A 17,312-nucleotide genomic window follows, 5' to 3' on the forward strand; every position below is an offset into this window, starting at 1 on the left:
GCCTTAAAAATTTCTTCAGATCACCCTGCCAATGTGCCTCAAACTTAATAGTGGAGAAGGAAATACCAAAGGAAATGTATCAACTCATTTTTGTCCTAAATTTAGCTGTGTAATTTAAAAAAAGAAAGTGGTGGTGGAAAGAAGGTTTAAAACAACTTGAACAGAATTTTTAAGGTAGTTTTTCAAATTGTAATTACTCTGGTTTTTGTTTTGTTTTTGCGGGGAGAGGTAGTGTGGTTTTTGTTTTGTTTTAATTAAAACATTCCCTTAACTGGTGAAAATGATTGGCATAATTTTATTGTAGAAAATGAGTGAAATGCAGAAAGGAAACAAACAGCACAAATGGTGGAAGTAAATCAGGCTCCCATCTTGCAATTTGGTCTACATGGTTGGACACATACACACACGCAGAGTCCATTGAAGTCAATAGGGCTTCACATGGGTGCCGGGTTCTATGAATCAGATGGTAGAATTGGATCCTTAGATATTCTAAAATGCCTTCACTTTTAACACGGGTTATGAAATTGTTTTATTTTTAAATCTCTGATGTTTATGCTTTATCCTTTTAAAATATTAAATCAAACCTTTATTAAGACAATTTTCATCTGGGTTTGTTTTGTCTTTTTTTGCTTTTGCAGAAAAGTTATCGATGCCAATCAAAGAGAGAGCTGGGTTTCTAATGACACCTATTGGGAACTGCGAAAGGATCCTGGCTTTAGTAAAGTAGAAACCCCCATACTCTGGTAAACTGAGAATGTAGATCTAGTAAACATATCACTCTCTGAAGAAAAAAATAATAACTATGCACAATATGTTTCTTATAGCTAAATGTGGTTTGTGGGTCTACAGAAAACCTACCATTTGCTTTTATATTCATCTTTATAATGGACTTTCGAAAGTGCATTAGACCAGGTCCCTGACCACTTTTGGATCCTTTTTATTTTGCAGCAGCCATTTAAAAATAACCTTTAAAGTTTCATGTATTTAAAATGCAAAACAAAGGAAGCAGATACATTATCCAAAGTTGTTCAGAAGAGGTTGTAATACACAAAATTGCAACTGGTGCTTAAAACAGACATTGAGAGTAACAACAAACAAACAAAATGCAAGAAAAAAAAATTTGTTTTAACTTATTTTGTTAAAAACTCTTGTGTTACAACAGTCTATCATTTCCAGCTTGAGGCTAGTCCTTTAGTGGGATGTGCTTGGACTGGCCTTGTCAAAAAGACATAATGCTTTTCTGGAAGCTGTTCCCATTCATATGCCATTGTTCATGCCTTAAACAAAACATGAAGATATCCAATAAGTCATTTTAAAATATGTATTCTTAGGCTTGTGTGAGCGGCAAATTTTATTCATATTCTAAATATTGGCGATCATGTATTATTAAAAATAAAATCCACCTAAACTGATGAGAAGGGAAAGTGACCTGCTGTACATGCTTTAGCTTTGCGAAGCTGGTTATGTAATCAGACTGAAACAGGAAAACTAGCTAACTTTGTGACAGTTTTGGTAAATGCATCTGGGTTGCTAGTCAGAAAATTCATATCCAACATGCGTAATGCTGTGATATATTTATCATATGTGCCACTGATTTGACATGGCCTCACACTTTCTCACATTTCCCCATAACTGTTTATACAATTAGAATTCACTGTAGCTTTGCAACAGTGTTAGAAACACAGAAGGATTTAATAGGAGGTTTTCTGGTTTCTCTCCAGGTGCTGGATCGCACTATAAACATAACGGGCACTTTCTATCATGCACACTATACTTTACTGGTCTGTTTGTCTGTGTCCGCTCCCAACTTGAATTTCTTAGCTGAATTTGTTTGGGGGACGGGTAGAGGCACTCATGCATGCTGGGTTAATGGCTTTTTGTGTTGTCAAAATAGCTTTTATGCAAAATTAATTTTTACAGTTTTTCATAAAGTGATTCTATAGTTTTTGATTGAGAAACAGGACTCTTAAATGTTTTTATGCCACAGTTCAATGTCTATGGAAGGAGGCTGGGCACTTTCTATCTGAAAAAATGACTGAAATGCATAACCACAGAGGGCAAATATTATTAAAGAAAGTTTTATTAGATAAAAATTTTTATTCCATACTATGGGATCTAGTCTTCTATTAATGCATCTGGTGTTTAAGTAAATTACATTTACCTGTATACATCTTCTGAATGTCCTGATGACACTTCTGTGTGTACACATGTCTCACATCTTTTCGCATATACATGGTATATTTACTTTTTCTGCAGCTCAGCTTTTCCCACAGTTCTGGACATCTGGGCTTCTCTTCTCTCTCTGCAGCTTCGTGGAGGCAGATCAGTGTTTTGGTGCCTCATGCTCTGGACAGGATCCCTCTGCTCCTTCTTACCGCCAGGTTCTCTGCCTCCATGGCAGCAGATGGTGTTGGTTTCTCTTGCGCTCACCCTTACCTTTCAATTTGAGTTGTTTCTGCCCAGTTTTGGGGCAGTGGGGAGCAGTGTTCTTCTCTTCCCCTTTCCTCCTCCTTCCTGGGTCAGTTACACCTTCAGTAGTTTAACCCTCGCTGAGCATCCACTGCAGTGTTTCCCTGTTGGCTCTTCTGCCGCTCTGTAAGCATGGCAGAGCAGCCAAGAAAACACAGGGCTAAAGCCAAGCAGTGCTCTGTTTGTGAGGCAGCCTTCCCAGGCTTGGCAGACAGTGAGTTGTGTCCAGCCTGCACCCAGCCAACCAACCCTAATTCCATTAGGGACGAGGGCTGCTAATCGAAAAGCTAGGTGGGGTATTCTTCCCACCAAGGCAACTGTGGCTTCAACCGGGGAAAAATGTACCAGAACTCCCAGTGCAGAGCAGGGAGAAGCTCTAAAAGCAAGGAGGACCCTGACCACTTGAGTCAGGGATAAGTAACAGAAGACCCTTGCAGAACAAAGAGGAGAGGCTTGCAGGGCCACCAGTCCCTCCATCCAAGTCTTAAAGTGGATCCTGAGCACCCTGGGAAAAGAAGCAGGGCCCTTCCTCCCAAGGTAACCAGGAAGGGTTGGACAAGAATTCCCTCCTCCCCATGGGAAATGGGACCCAGTGCGGGAGGATTATGAGGAAGACCTCTTCAGAGGGCTCCAGACCCTGAGAAAGGTAAGCCACAAAAGGCCGCACCAAAGCTGAAGCAGAGCTTCAGCACTCCCACAGCACACTAAAAATGTTAAAAAGGCAAAAAAAGGGAAAGAGAAAGGACAAAAAATCCAGTAGATATGAGTCCTTTGACTCCTCTTCTGTTCCCTCAGCCCCTTCCCGAACAGTATGGGCAACATTTTTTTCGCTTGAGAAATGTCAAGCTATATGTAACAAGATTCAAATCCAGCCTGTTCAGCTCACCTCAGATGACTTTGGGGTATGGATGAGGGTCAAACCCAGAGAAGAAAGAGGTGATGGAGCTTGGGAGAAGCAGCTGGAGGAGGTGTAAGAGGTAGTATCAGCATAAGCATAACCAGCAAATTACAACCTTTCCATAGACACCTTACTTTACCTCCTTTATACAAGGTTTCGTGCATCTATAGGGGACCAACAATGGTTGCAACAATGATCTATACGGTCACAGTTCATGTCAATAACATCACAAGCAGGTTATGGTGGATACCCTCTTTCTCTGGGTGAGGATACGTCACACAGGGGTGGAGCATGCTCTGTCTATCTCCAAGCTCTGTCCAAAAACCAAGCTGTGAGGTGAAGATGGCCAGGTTTGGGATGTCAGAGTTGGCCCCAGTCCTGTGTGAGGAGATCAGGTAGTGTGTGGAGGTGAGGTGACGTTCGGGTGGAGAGGTTCAGGAGGTCCATGAACCAAAACTGGCGGTGCCAAAACATGGCTCGATCCCGGCGAATCTTGCGTAGGATTTGCGGGAGGGGGATATGGGAAAGGCGGAGTGGAGAGAGTCCATCCAGGGAGGAAAAGGGCATCGCCCTGCGAGTCCTCCTGCACAGCTCCCCTGGAACAGTAAATCGGAAGTTTGTGGTTCTCACGAGTGGCGTAGAGATCCCATCACAGTGTGCCCCACTTATGGAAAAGGTACCAGAGGGTGTTGTCGTGCAGTTCCCACTCGTGATTCAGGTAGAGCATCCTACTGAGCACATTGGTGGGTGCCAGGGAGATACATAGCCTGGACTGTGACCTGATGTTTGATGCCCTAGTTCAAGAGATGGATGGACAGAGGGAGGGAGTTCTTGCCCCGCCCTGTTTGTTGATGTAGACCACCACTGCAGTGTTGTCAGAGAGCAACTGGATGTGTTTGGCCCGTATGTGGGGAAGAAATGTCTGGCAGGTGAGATAGACTGAACGCAGTTCTATGAGGTTTAAGTGCATCCTGGCTTCTCAAGGCATCCAGATGCCGTGCGCCGTGTGGCTGCCTAGAAAGCGCCCCCACCCGTGAGGGAGGCATCTGTTGTGAGCCTGGTTTGTGGTGTGGGTGGCTTGAAGGGAGTACTGACCAGCATGTGGGTGGAGTTGGTCCACCAGATAAAGGACAGCAGTGCCGGCTGGGGAATCACGATCTTGCTGTCCAGGTGGTCACATTGTGGTCTGTTGACAGAGAGGAGCCAAGCTGAAGGCAACGCATGTGAAGACGGGCATGTGGCATAACTGAGGTGCACGCTGTCAGATGTCCAAGAAGGGGGAAGCAGCAGCAGATAGTGATGCGGGGGCTGCAGCGCAGTCCTGCAATTTGATTCATGATGGTGGCGAAGTGGTCAGCCAGAAGGAAGGCCCATGCTGCGATGAAGTCGAGCCAGGCCCCAGTAAAGTCTATCATCTAGGTAGGGATGAGGACTGACTTCTCCTTGTTGAAGCAGACCCTGAGAGATGCATGGAGAGTAGAGGATGGCGGAGAGTAGGCGGGGGTGGGAAAGTGCAACAAGGACCCATTCTTCCAGGTAAGGGAAACCAGAGTAGCTGAGACTGCACATCTGTGTTGCTACAACAGCGAAGACTTCGGTGAATATGTGTGGAGCCATCACTGTGCCAAAGGGCAGGACTTGGAATGGTAGTGGCTGTGCCCCAGTGTGAAGAGGAAGAACTTGCAACGGGCTGGGTGAATATCGATGTGGAAATAGGTGTCCTTCATGTTGAGAGCCAGACCACCAAGGAGTTAGGGGTGGATGAGTAAAGAGAAACTCCACGCCTTTGGCGGGGACAAAGTACCATCTCTCTGCTCTCTTCGGGTCAGGGGCTCAGGAGACAGAGGTCTGTCATATCATCTGAGTTGGTTGCAGGATAGCCTCGTTAATGGGGAGAACCATCCATGAGGGTACCTGGGGTTGGAGGATGTCCAGCCATTGGTTCCTGATATTGGTGGCAGTCGTCTGGTGGGAACAGAGAGGTCGGAATGAGTGCCTCATCTGGGAAGGAACAGGCCACTGTGAGAACTGGCAGTCCCGGTTCCATCTCTCCTTCCTCCTTCCCATACACAGAGGGCACCGGAGGGCACACTGGGGACAGCTGGTACGAAGCTACAGACAGGGCGGGGCATGTTTGGTAAGGATCTTAAGGTGCCCAGTAGTAAGGGTCTCTGAGCATGCGTGGTCTGCACCAGGATCATAAGGGGGCAAGTGAGGAGGTCTGTGCCATGACTCTGAATTCTGTTGTGGGGCCGGCGAGAATGAAGCCCTCGAACTTGGAGGACAGTTCCAGCAATGGCGGTGCCATTGGTACCAGAGGGTCAAGGTGGGGAAAAGGGATGCACCACTCCAGCAGCAGCAATAATGGTTCATCTGCCAGGAAGGACAGAGATGTTCAGTGGTCCAGGAAGCAGAGGAGAACCAGGGTACAGGAGCAGCAGTTCTTCAGTAGACATCAGCGGGTTAAGGCGGCTAGAAGTATGAGGAGTTGCATGGGATGACCCCGAGGGTCCAGGCGGCATCGGCAGTACAGGCAGTAGGCGTGCAGGTGCCAGTGCAGTGATCGGAGCTGGCGCTTGTACTGTACTGTTGCCTCTTCCATGAGGAACTCCCGAAGTCAAAGTTCTCAGGACTCCTGCGTCCGTGGCAGGAAGGATTTACAGATTGCACATTGGGTGGCGATGTGGGCCATCCTGAGCATTACAGCCCTGGTGAAAATGGGTGCAGGCAGGAGGCACAGTTCTGGAAGCCTGGATTCCAGGGCATTGTCCCGTTTGGGGTTCCCCCCGCCTTTGAGGGCGAAGAAAGAAAACTACACCAACTACCTGTGAACTGGAAGCTACAATCGGAGGTGGATTAAGATTTATTGGGGCCCTGGGCACAAAGAACATTTGGGTCTTCCATATCCCATTAAAAACACAAATGTATCAAAATGCATTAATACAAAGACTCCATTCAGTGTTTACACACTGCATTAATAATAAAGCAAATCATATCCCAGTTCAGTATGCCTAAATTAACTGCTCAATTTTTCTACATAGAAAATGAATATGGTTTTGGAAATTGGCTTAGATGCATGCAATATATGTAAAATAACTTGAAATGAAATAATGTTAAAACTTTAGTGCTCTTGTAGACTCTTATTTAAGAACTATTAGCACCTGTGAATATCCTCCCTGTTATCAGAGTAGCAATGAAACATTAAAACATTTTTTTACATCGCTCACTGTGGTAAACTACAAGAAAAACATATAGGCCAAGCCAATAGTCTCTAATACAAGTTCACCAATACCTTATCTTAATTAAATTAAGCAACACACTATCCATGTCAATTGTTTATCAGACCTGAAACATTAAACAACAAAATACTATATTTATTTGAGTAATTATTTAAACAAACCCTCTATAATCCATTTTATTATTTCATGTTTGGATTGATTATTCTCTGATTTAGTAAACACATCCTTAAAGTTTCACATTCCTCTTAAAGAGATTATGTGTTATTATTTTGATTCTGTGACGTTTATCCCATCAAAGATCCCTTTTGCCACCATCTATTGAACTGAGAGAAGCTTAGCAAACTGATGACAGGCCGACTTTGCGTGTCATTCCCAGGAGCATCTGTACATAGCAATGGGAAAAATGTGCTACACTTAATATCCTGTAAATGTCTCTCTTTTATATACCCATTAAATTTACCTTTTAATAATACTATCACATTATGTAACCAAAAATACAAAAACATTAAACATGATATAAAATATGTCTTACCTTTAAAATGATCGTTTTCTCCTGAGTTTTGAGGGAGGAAAAATCATGTATAATGTCACCAAAGTCCATTTGTCAAACCAGTTCTGACTCAATTGCCATTAGAGATAATGCATTCAGATGCTTTTACTGCATTGTTGATCTCAGTTCTTTTTTTATCCTTGCCATCTTCGAAAACGTACATTCTCCTTCACAATTTGTAACTGGTAGGGTCAAGAAAATTCTGAGAGCAACATTCACATTAGGGAGTATCGATTGAAGGTCGCTTTGCCTGAAAACTTTCATTTGTACAAAGAATTTGAACTGTATGAGTTCATTGGGAAAATTTTTGTTCCAAGTCACTGGGGTAAACTGCAGCCAGTTCAGTGGCACACTTGTGAATGTCAGAAATGTCCAGCAAGTTGTTTTCAAATAGTACTCCAAAGCGGTCGTTCAACAACCTATATGCATCCAGTTGGCAATGAAGACAAGCTTAATTACTGGTCGATTACAACCAAAAAAGTCTCAGTGTGAAACTTTTATATTCCCTCAAATAAAACCTCAGGTTGTCCCGAGTCATCTGCTGTTTTTGTTTTTGAGAGTTGGATCACTTTGATATCTCTGTGAAAGAGTCTTGCATGTGTTTTTAGCAGCATTTTCAAAATTCTCAAATTCTTCTCATAGAGAAGCCACAAATGATTCTAGTGATTGCAGTAACTGAACTACTGCATTCAGGTTGATGTCACTTTTCTGTAACTGCAAGCTGGTCATTTTAAACCCTTTTAAGAACAGTGTCCCAAAGTTATTCCATTGTGGCAATGGAACGTGAGTCCGTGCTCACTTACGAACTTAATAACTGCTACAACATGCTTAAGGACATCTCTCCAGTACTGACATTCTGCCTGAAACTGCTGAGCTAGGCCCACACCAACTGTACCTGTTGCCTTTGCGTGCCGTATCCATGCCAGCATACAATTTCAGTGGGCCAAGCTTTTCTCGTGTTCAGAAAAACGTGCAGGGTGTTCCCAATCACTCAACTGTTCAATAAAGGCATATGTTTTGGTTGAAAGAAGTTTGCAGGCAAAGCAGTAAACATTTCCAGTGAGTAAATAAGCAGTCTCACAGAACAGATTCACTGTTGTGCAGCTGACAGGAGAATAGGTCTTCAGACAGCCAACACGTCTTCTGTCCAGTCACCCGAGCAGAAACAGAGAAATTTTTAATGTTTTTGTTTTGACAAGAAGCAGGTGAACCCACAGCAATCCAAAAAACTCCTGAAATTTTCATCAATGTTATTCCACAAGGCAGGATCACTGCTAAATTCATCTGATTGCATTGCATTTGTCTCACCTGCATAACTCAGTCCTGGCTTGCCTGCCTCTGGCAGGTCCTGATCTATAGTTTCCTCCTCTTGAAGGCCAAGGCCACCACTGCCAGCAATAGTGGCTGTCAAACCAACCTTGTCATCTTTATCCACTGTTTCTCCTTTCTCTCTCTCTCCTTGAAGTATTGATTTATTGTCAGTATCTTTTGTAGCAAAGCAACTTCTTTAACCTCCTTTGCTTGTTTCAGCTTTCTCTTAACACTCCTTCTTAAGTGACACCAAGCCGTACTCTGGGTTTCCTAAACAAATACAGGGGCGGTAAGATTCTTTTTTACTGTCTGTCAATTCTAACGGAAACTGTTGGCACCTGACCAATCATGTGGCAGGTCATTTGCATATTGCAACAGGAGTGTCTCAAAGTTTGTTGAGAAGTGACTGAAAAAGAATCATACATACTACATATTTAAAAGCAAAAACCTTGGAAAAATATTTTAGCTTATGTACTTAAAATTCAAAAACAGCTAAAAATAAACACAAGATTTTTCTAGGGGCCCCCAAATTGGCTGGGGCCCTTGGGCTTGAGCCCCGTGCGCCTGTGTGTTAATCCACCACTGAGTACAACTAGATAACACTATGAACAACTGTATACAAATATCTACACGTAGCAAACAGACAAGAAATCACTCTCTCACAAAGCTGAGGGTGCGAATGGACAGGGGTTCTGACTCTAGCCATGTGGCAATAAGAGGGAAGTGGAATGGTGTCGACCCTGCATGGTCTGTTGTAGCCTCAGCTGCAAACATGAGGTGGACGTACAATGCATGTGCCGGTCAATGGACACTGCTACAGAATCTTTCGGCTCCAGTGCATGGCTCACATGTGCACCCACATTTGGAATCCATATAGGGACCAGCACTTGAAGAAGAAGGTATATTACCTTGTTTTTTCATCAATTCATGCTTCTGCTTGACTGAAGAAATGTATGCCATAGTAACTAGCTAGAACTCCACTTACCCCCATGCTAGCAGCAGTAAAATATTGATGCATAAAGAATATGAAGTTTAAATTATGAAGAATTTCCAGTAAGAAACGCTGCTGAGGAAGCCTTGATAAAAGAGTTTACATTAGGGATTGAAGGACTAGTTCCAAAGAAAATATTGAACCATCCAGAAATACTGCCTTCCTCTCTCTTCTGTCTTAGCTATGCATGATTTTTTTTCTCACCTACCATCTTTCCTCTTATCTCACTATTATCCTATTCTGTACTTCAGGCCATACGTCTGCCTGAATAAATTGTTCCCCTTCCCACACACCTATTCTGCTAGCCCCACTACCTCCTCTCCATCCTTAAAATGCTCACCTAGTTTTCATGCTACTAGTAGTGCCTTCAGAGTTCTGTGATACTGTGATCTTGGGGCCCATAGTATTTGCCTGAAGTGCTTAAGAATACAATCCATGCCAAAGAAAAGCAGTATAGAGTATAGGATCACATTAGCAGCTGACAGCAAGATTTACATCAAGGGCAAAGATAACGGGGAAGTCTAAAATGGTAGAGGAAGGAGAAGCTGGTTAAGGGGAAATTGAGAATGAACGGGTCATAGAGACAATGAGAAAAAGCCGTATAGGAATGTAATAGGGTTTAATGTGGTCCAGTTTGTAAAGAATACATTAAAGGTATAAGTAGGATGTTGGGTCTGGCCTGAGACTTTTTACGGCAGCTGGAGATGAGCAGAAATCTCAGTACATTCAGCTTTTCTCAAAAAGTTCGGATAAACATCCAGATATTATAGTGCTCATCCAAACCTTTCTGAATCTGAGAATCTGTTGAGGTCTTTGGGTCCCTGAGAAGGCTGTGATTTCTCCTTATTGTAAACACTGGAAATGTAAAGGAGAGTCTCAGCTTTCATTTTAAAAAGTCTGTTTCAAAAGAAACTATAAAACAAGGTAAACTGATCACTAAGGTTGAAAGGATCAAACAGCTAGGTTCCACTTCTGCAGCAGAAGACTAAGGGGACCAAACAAAGCACAAACACACATATACACACTTTTTAAGTCATGTAAAATGCATCCATTATATCTGAGGCATATCTCAAAGAACCACCCGGCTCACCCTATCCATAATCCAGAAACTAGCATTGTGCACAGTGGGGTGACAGTGATAGATAGGAATTCATTGTGTTGTGGTTGGAGAGGCTTAGCAAAATAAAAATTTGCAGGTGTAATCAAAAATGCTCAGGCTGTCTCTGTCTCAGGGTTTGCTCATCACTAATTAGAATGTCAATGAGAATTTCAAAAGAGTCTTAAAGAGAGAAAATATAACTTTACCATGTAGAAAGTAAAAACAACTGGGGAAACTTGGATTCTGATCCTCGGAGGTTCTGAGCACCTGCAATGCCCATTGGCTTCAGTGGGAGTTGAAGGCACTCAACACCACTCAGGATGGGGCTCTTTCATTTATACATTAATGTAATAGTTCCTCTGTTAGCATTTTGTTTTCCTGTGAGTGCTTGAGAGATAAGCTATTTGTCTAGGAGGTTTTGACGGAGAATATTTTTTTTATGTTGTAGTCATTCACATTATTTTTACTTTAAAAGAAAGAAGCATGGACTAATGGAGACTGTTCATTGTTGCAAGATTGCATATTCCATCTGACCGAATGGCTAGGCAGCAGGTCTGCAGAAAAGGACCTAGGGGTTACAGTGGACGAGAAGCTGGATATGAGTCAACAGTGTGCCATTGTTGCCAAGAAGGCCAATGGCATTTTGGGATGTATAAGTAGGGGCATTGCCAGCAGATCGAGGGACGTGATCGTTCCCCTCTATTCGACATTGGTGAGGCCTCATCTGGGGTACTGTGTCCAGTTTTGGGCCCCACACTACAAGAAGGATGTGGAAAAATTGGAAAACGTCCAGCAGAGGGCAACAAAAATGATTAGGGGTCTGGAACACATGACTTACGAGGAGTGGCTGAGGGAACTGGGATTGTTTAGTCTGCGGAAGAGAAGAATGAGGGGGGATTTGATAGCTGCTTTCAACTACCTGAAAGGGGATTCCAAAGAGGATGGATCTAGACTGTTCTCAGTGGTAGCAGATGACAGAACGAGGAATAATGGTCTCAAGTTGCAGTGGGGAGGTTTAGGTTGGATCTTAGGAAAAACTTTTTCACTAGGAGGGTGGTGAAACACTGGAATGCGTTACCTAGGGAGGAGGTGGAATCTCCTTCCTTAGAAGTTTTTAAGGTCAGGCTTGACAAAGCCATGGTTGGGATGATTTAGTTGGGGATTGGTCCTGCTTTGAGCAGGGGGTTGGACTAAATGACCTCCTGAGGTCCCTTCCAACCCTGATATTCTATGATTCTATGATCTCTTTATATAACCTCTGTTTAATCTCATTGTGCTAACATAATCCCATTCACCTCAGTAGCATTACACCATGGATGAATTTGGCCCATAATATCCAAAATAGTAATGAATCATTCTTTGCCACTTTACTTAAATACTGTCTTATTAATCACATGGGCATATAATGCCCCCGGTCTGTGTATGCAGTTCCTACTGACATCAGTCTGAGTTGAGTGTGTATAACTGATACCATGATTAGCAGGAACAGAAGCTTTGTGTGTTCAGTACCTTTTGAAAATCAGATTTTAATTTAAGTGCATAACTTCAGACACCAAGTTTGGAAAAATGTCTCAATTTTTCATTAATGCCATTCTTCATGAGGCAAAGTTACATTTTATGAACCCTACAGGTGCTATCACTGACCTAATTTTGTTTAATTATAAGCACTATATCATTCATCAAAGGGAAAAATCATTTAAAAAAATTAGCATGAAACCAGTGTATGGCATACTAAAATCTCTCGTATTCACATTAATGATAGGGACACTCATTGCAAAGTACCGAATGTTAGGAATGAGCAAGGAGATGAACACGCAATAAAAAAAGCCCCAAAGAATAATGCATCACAGAATATTCTTTTTTTAGTTTGACAGTTGTCATTGATCAGAATTCTTAATGTACTATAGAATAGTTTGTTAAAATAAGGAATTCTTAATAATACAAGACGTCTCTACAGAATCTGCTATTAAATCTTTGCTGAAGAGTGAGAATAGCACACTGTATTTTGTGTGATTACTAAAGTGTATAGACCAGCAGAGGGCAGATTTGTGAGGTGCTACTGAAACTACTAAAACATTTTAAAATAATTTATAGCAGCCCTTTTTTTAGGAATGTACACCACAAATGTAAAGAACTTCCTTCCTGCAATCTGTCCTCTGGCACAACTCTCCTTTGATTTAGTTCATGTTGTCTGAAAAAGGACTGTAAGGTCAGTCCACAAAACAGGCTTGCCTCATTACCTGGTCAAGACCCCAGTCCAAGGAATATACATGAGTAACTTCAGGGCTTGTCTATACTGTGCCGTAGTGCAGTCTGCAGGGATATGAACTGCAGCATGCACCAAAATGTTGCACTCCAACTGCCTGATGTGGATGCTGCTGGTGTGAACTAAAAGGTAGCTAGTTTGTATTTATGTAGTTCTCTTCAACAGGACTATGTTAGTGTGAACTAGGTGCCATTTAGTTTGCCCCAGCAGCATCCACATTGGGCAGCTAGAGCACAACATTCTGGTGCGCATGGCAGTTCATGGCCTGGTAGTTCATACTGCAGTGCAATGTAGAGATCACCTTACCTATGTGAGCAGTACTATTGACTTTGAAGGCTATTACTACGTGAATACAATATTGTCCATGTGCATGTGTGTTTGTAGGCTCAGACCCTTAGTCCTTTAGGCTGGTATGAAAAGAAAAAGTCCATAAGGTGAAATCCAGGTTTCACTGAAGTCAACAGCAAAGTTACCATTGACTTCACTGCGGCCAGGATTTCACCCTCAAGTCTCTATTTGTGCCAGATCTGTCTGACTCTAAAATGCATCCTTCTATCCAGGAATTATGGGTATTAGGTGGCTAGTAGAAACAGCAGAATGAGAAACAAGTTTCTTTACAAAACAGGATATGTTCAAAACCATTTCCATCATAACCCAATATTAATGAATTAAAGATAGCAGACAAATCCTACCTGCTTGTCTTTGTTATGAAGCACGTTTCCACACTGCAGCTGGGAACATGCCTCCTCGCCCGGTTAGACAGACACATGCTTGCTCCGCTAGAGCTAATGCACTAAAAATAGTCGTATGGACGTTATGGCCCAGGCTGGCCATCTGAGCTTGGAGCCAAGGGGATAGGCACACTTGTCCTCGGTCAGTTAGCCTGTGCCACTGCCCGTTATCGCAGCGTTCACCCCACTATTGTCAGCACGCTAGTTCAAGCACAACTAGCGTGTATCTGTCTACGTTCCCACTTCTCCGGGCACGTTCTCAGCTGCCGTTTAGACATACCCTGGCGATTTAATTAGACAATTATAAATGCTTCCTTGGTTTGTAGGTTTTATTTTTGAAATAATTGGAAAGTGATTTTAAAAATATGAAGGCATTTTATCAACTCAATAGAAATAGTTGATTTTTAAAAGCATGAAGATGTTTTAAATTATTGTGGCCTGCACTACAAAGAGGTATCCATCCTGGTCACATGATATTGTTTTACATTGCATCTTACGTAAAATGCACAATCCTTGTGCTTTAATTTTCACAGTGGGACATTGTACTTACATTAACATTTTGCAAATGTACCTTAATTTGTTCTGTGCTCTAATGTTGAGTATATAGGCTTTCAGTTTATATCCCAACAGTAATTTCTCTTAAGTACATAGTTTTTGCAGCATTTCTTTCTGTTGTCCCAAGATGGCAGCTTTTTCTGCATGGTAGAAATAGTTATCTTGCTGTGAGATGCAATTTGAACATGAATTGATTTGAAGATTTCTTACAATATCATTGCGCTAAAACCTAACAACCCTCCCCCCCCCCCCTTTCTGGCTTTAGGCATATGTAAAACGTATGAAAAAACTAGTTAATTTATATTTGGCTTTAATCTAAAAGCATCCTCTTTCCAGTTTCCTATCCCTTTGATCTCAAAAATAATGTTATCTATTTATTTCAGTTTTGAACCCTTACAATATTAGACTCTGAATGGACAGGGATGTACTTTTAGGTCATTTTGAGGGTTTTTATTTGCGTGTGACAAATTAAGCATATGTAAAATAAGCAGTATTTATAAATGATTAATCAAGGTTTAGCAGACACTGCAATGAACTTCATACGGAATGAGGTATGTCATGGATTCAAATTATGTAGAGCTTAGTTGCACATTATCTGCTACAGCAATCTGCCAAAATCAGTAGATCCCAATTATGTATTTCTGCAGAAGTGTCTATGATGTAAATTCTCCTATGTTACATTTCCAGATTGGAAAGTTCAATTCTTCTCTCCCTTGAGCCTCTTCCTTCTTCTGTGAGTCTGTATTTTGGGGAGAATCTCAAGAAGATAAAGTTTGTATAATTTATTTCCTCACAAAAATGCTTTTAAAATCATTTGAAGTCATTGAGCCATAGTGTCCCTCTCAGGACATGAGTCTGCATTCCATTTGTATCCTAAACATTCTGTGATGGGAAGGCTCTTCCTTTCCCAGATATTCCCATGAAAGTACTATAGGATTATCTCTTCCTCAGTCCAGCCAGGGTCTTGTGGAATCTGTAATGGCCAGAGCAGGTCAGGTTGCTAGGGGTTCTCGTAGAGGCTGCTGCCTCTGGAAGCTCCCTTCAGAGGATATCAAAGCATGGAGAGAGAAAGCAAGTAAGGTTTAAGCATAATTTTACCCTCAGAAGTTCCCTGCATTTGGGAGACAGACAGATGTGTCCATAACGGGTTTGGTTTTTGTTGGTTTGGTTTGGTGTTTTTTTTTGGGGGGGGGGGGGGGGGGGGGGTGTGTGGGGAGATTCCCACCATTGGTGTTGCCAGCGCAGCTCCAGTTGATAGCAATGGTGGAAGTACACATGTAGGCAAGGTTTCCATGGGCCCTGGTTTTTAAGAACTACATTTTGTAACCCTGCTCAGAGCATTTGTAAACGTTATTTTGTTTAAAAGAGCAGCAGCTGCAGGAGTAGCTTTGTCTACGTTAGGGTTCCCACCATTGCTACCAATGGTGGAACTGCACTGATGGTAGCAAAGGGGGTGGAAACTTTACATAAAACCTCCCTAGGATACATAGACAAGGGGTGTGTGTGCATGTGTGCACGTTCACACTAGTATGACAGGAAAGATCAGAAATAATTAGGGAAAGGTTGTCCCACTATTTGCAAAAAATATGTACCAGATATCTTAGAAATTTGTTGTGTCTCATAAAGCTACAGTACAAATCCATTTTCTTTATCTATGAATGGCCACTAAAGAAAATAGATTAAATTCAGTTTGTCTTAATTTCTCATCTTGCTGTTGAACTAGTAGTGCTGAAAAAATAATATTAGGTGTTTTCCTGTTGTCTGTCATGAAATAGTGTCACAGCTGTGCAATACGTGGATTAATTCCCTTGTGCATATTATAACGCTGGTGAAATAGTGGTGATCAGGGAAATAGTTGCTGCTGATTTATTCGTTCACCTGCTCCAATTTTGTATGTTTACGCAGCATAAAATAATTTCACCTACTGCTTTGCTGAGCCTGGTTACTGTGCTGCTTTTCCCCTACTCTGGATCAGGCAGGAGACGTAGATGTGTTTTTGGATGGGATTAACTTTACCACCACCACCTAATACGGGAAACCGAATGCATGGGATTTCTGCTGGTGTCAGCTGTGAAGGCTCGTCAGTCTTTCATGGCTTGGCACTAGCCTCCATATATGGGTGCATGTGTGAGTGAGGAAGGGCTTTTGTCTCTTTACAACAGGTATGAAGTTAGTAATCTCTTTGTCTTTGGGTTTCCACTCCTCCTCTTCCCTTGCAGAGACACTTTAAAACCACTCACTGCCTTTGTTTGGCAACCACAATGAACACTCTTGGGTGTCCACCCAAAGGGAGAATGCTTTCTGAGTCTGTTTGAAAACAACTTTGATTCCAATCAGTCTTAGAGTGCCTCAGAGGGAAAAATAATTCAAAGCAAAGTTTAATATAGCCTGGCTGCAATGATGCCAAGTCCCCTGGGGGCAGGAGATAAAGTAGAGGGACGTGCTTTTAAGACACGAATGTGCATTCATCTGAAAATGCAGGGGCTCTGCAAAAGTTCATTCAGTCTTTAAAAATGTTCATGTTTCAAAAATAATCACTGTATCTATGGAAGGATAGTTCTGGAGTATATGCAGGGCAGCACAGAGGAGCAGGAGTGAAGAGAGATTCATTAACTGACACAAAATTTTCTTCACTTTCAATTGGCTCTTTACAAAAACTTTTCCTTCACCCACCACTGTGTTTCCAGGGCTTGCCTTGTTTCCTATTGATCCAGACAGGTGCAGAAACTCTATCTGTGACCTGCTAATACACTGTAATTTGTGGCATGGAAGATTGTGAATCTTCTGTAGTTAATATTATTCCTAGATGAGTAGTTTCACTAAATTTTTCAGAACAGACTGGCTACTTAACTGAGAAGTAATATAAATTGTCAGAGGTTTCGGCACCTGGTAGATTCACTGTGAAGTAATTCCAGAAATGTATCTAATGCCTTAAGAACAACTGTGTTCAGTTCTGTTTGTATACGTGGGCATTTTAGAATACAAATGTCAATATGTGCCATATCTTAAATATGCGCTATGGATAGTGAATTCTGGGAAGCTTTTTTACAGAAAAGCATGTAGCTAACTTGTCCTAATGAAGGTTTTAATTATACCTGAGAATGTCTATTGTGCCACTTCAAAACAGGAATTGTGCCTCTTTAATGAATGTTGTACACAGGCATGTTACATTTGTAAGAATACAGGCATTTCAGTAAATTCAA

The 17,312-nt window shown here is 42.0% G+C and overlaps 1 protein-coding gene across 14 annotated transcripts in view; it reads left to right on the forward strand.

The window, feature by feature from the left end:
* Positions 1-1,412, forward strand: part of OSBPL6 (oxysterol binding protein like 6) — a 206,188-nt gene extending 204,776 nt beyond the window's left edge. For all 14 annotated transcript variants that reach the window (XM_043524752.1, XM_043524755.1, XM_043524757.1 and 11 more), the window contains one exon: positions 639-1,412. In XM_043524752.1, coding sequence (XP_043380687.1) covers positions 639-747 — 109 coding nt within the window. In that variant the 3' untranslated portion in view covers positions 748-1,412. The remainder of the gene's footprint in view (positions 1-638) is intronic.
* Positions 1,413-17,312: the final 15,900 nt, after the last annotated feature.

This window comes from Chelonia mydas, chromosome 11 (assembly GCF_015237465.2).
Source record: "Chelonia mydas isolate rCheMyd1 chromosome 11, rCheMyd1.pri.v2, whole genome shotgun sequence".
Taxonomy (NCBI): domain Eukaryota; kingdom Metazoa; phylum Chordata; order Testudines; family Cheloniidae; genus Chelonia; species Chelonia mydas.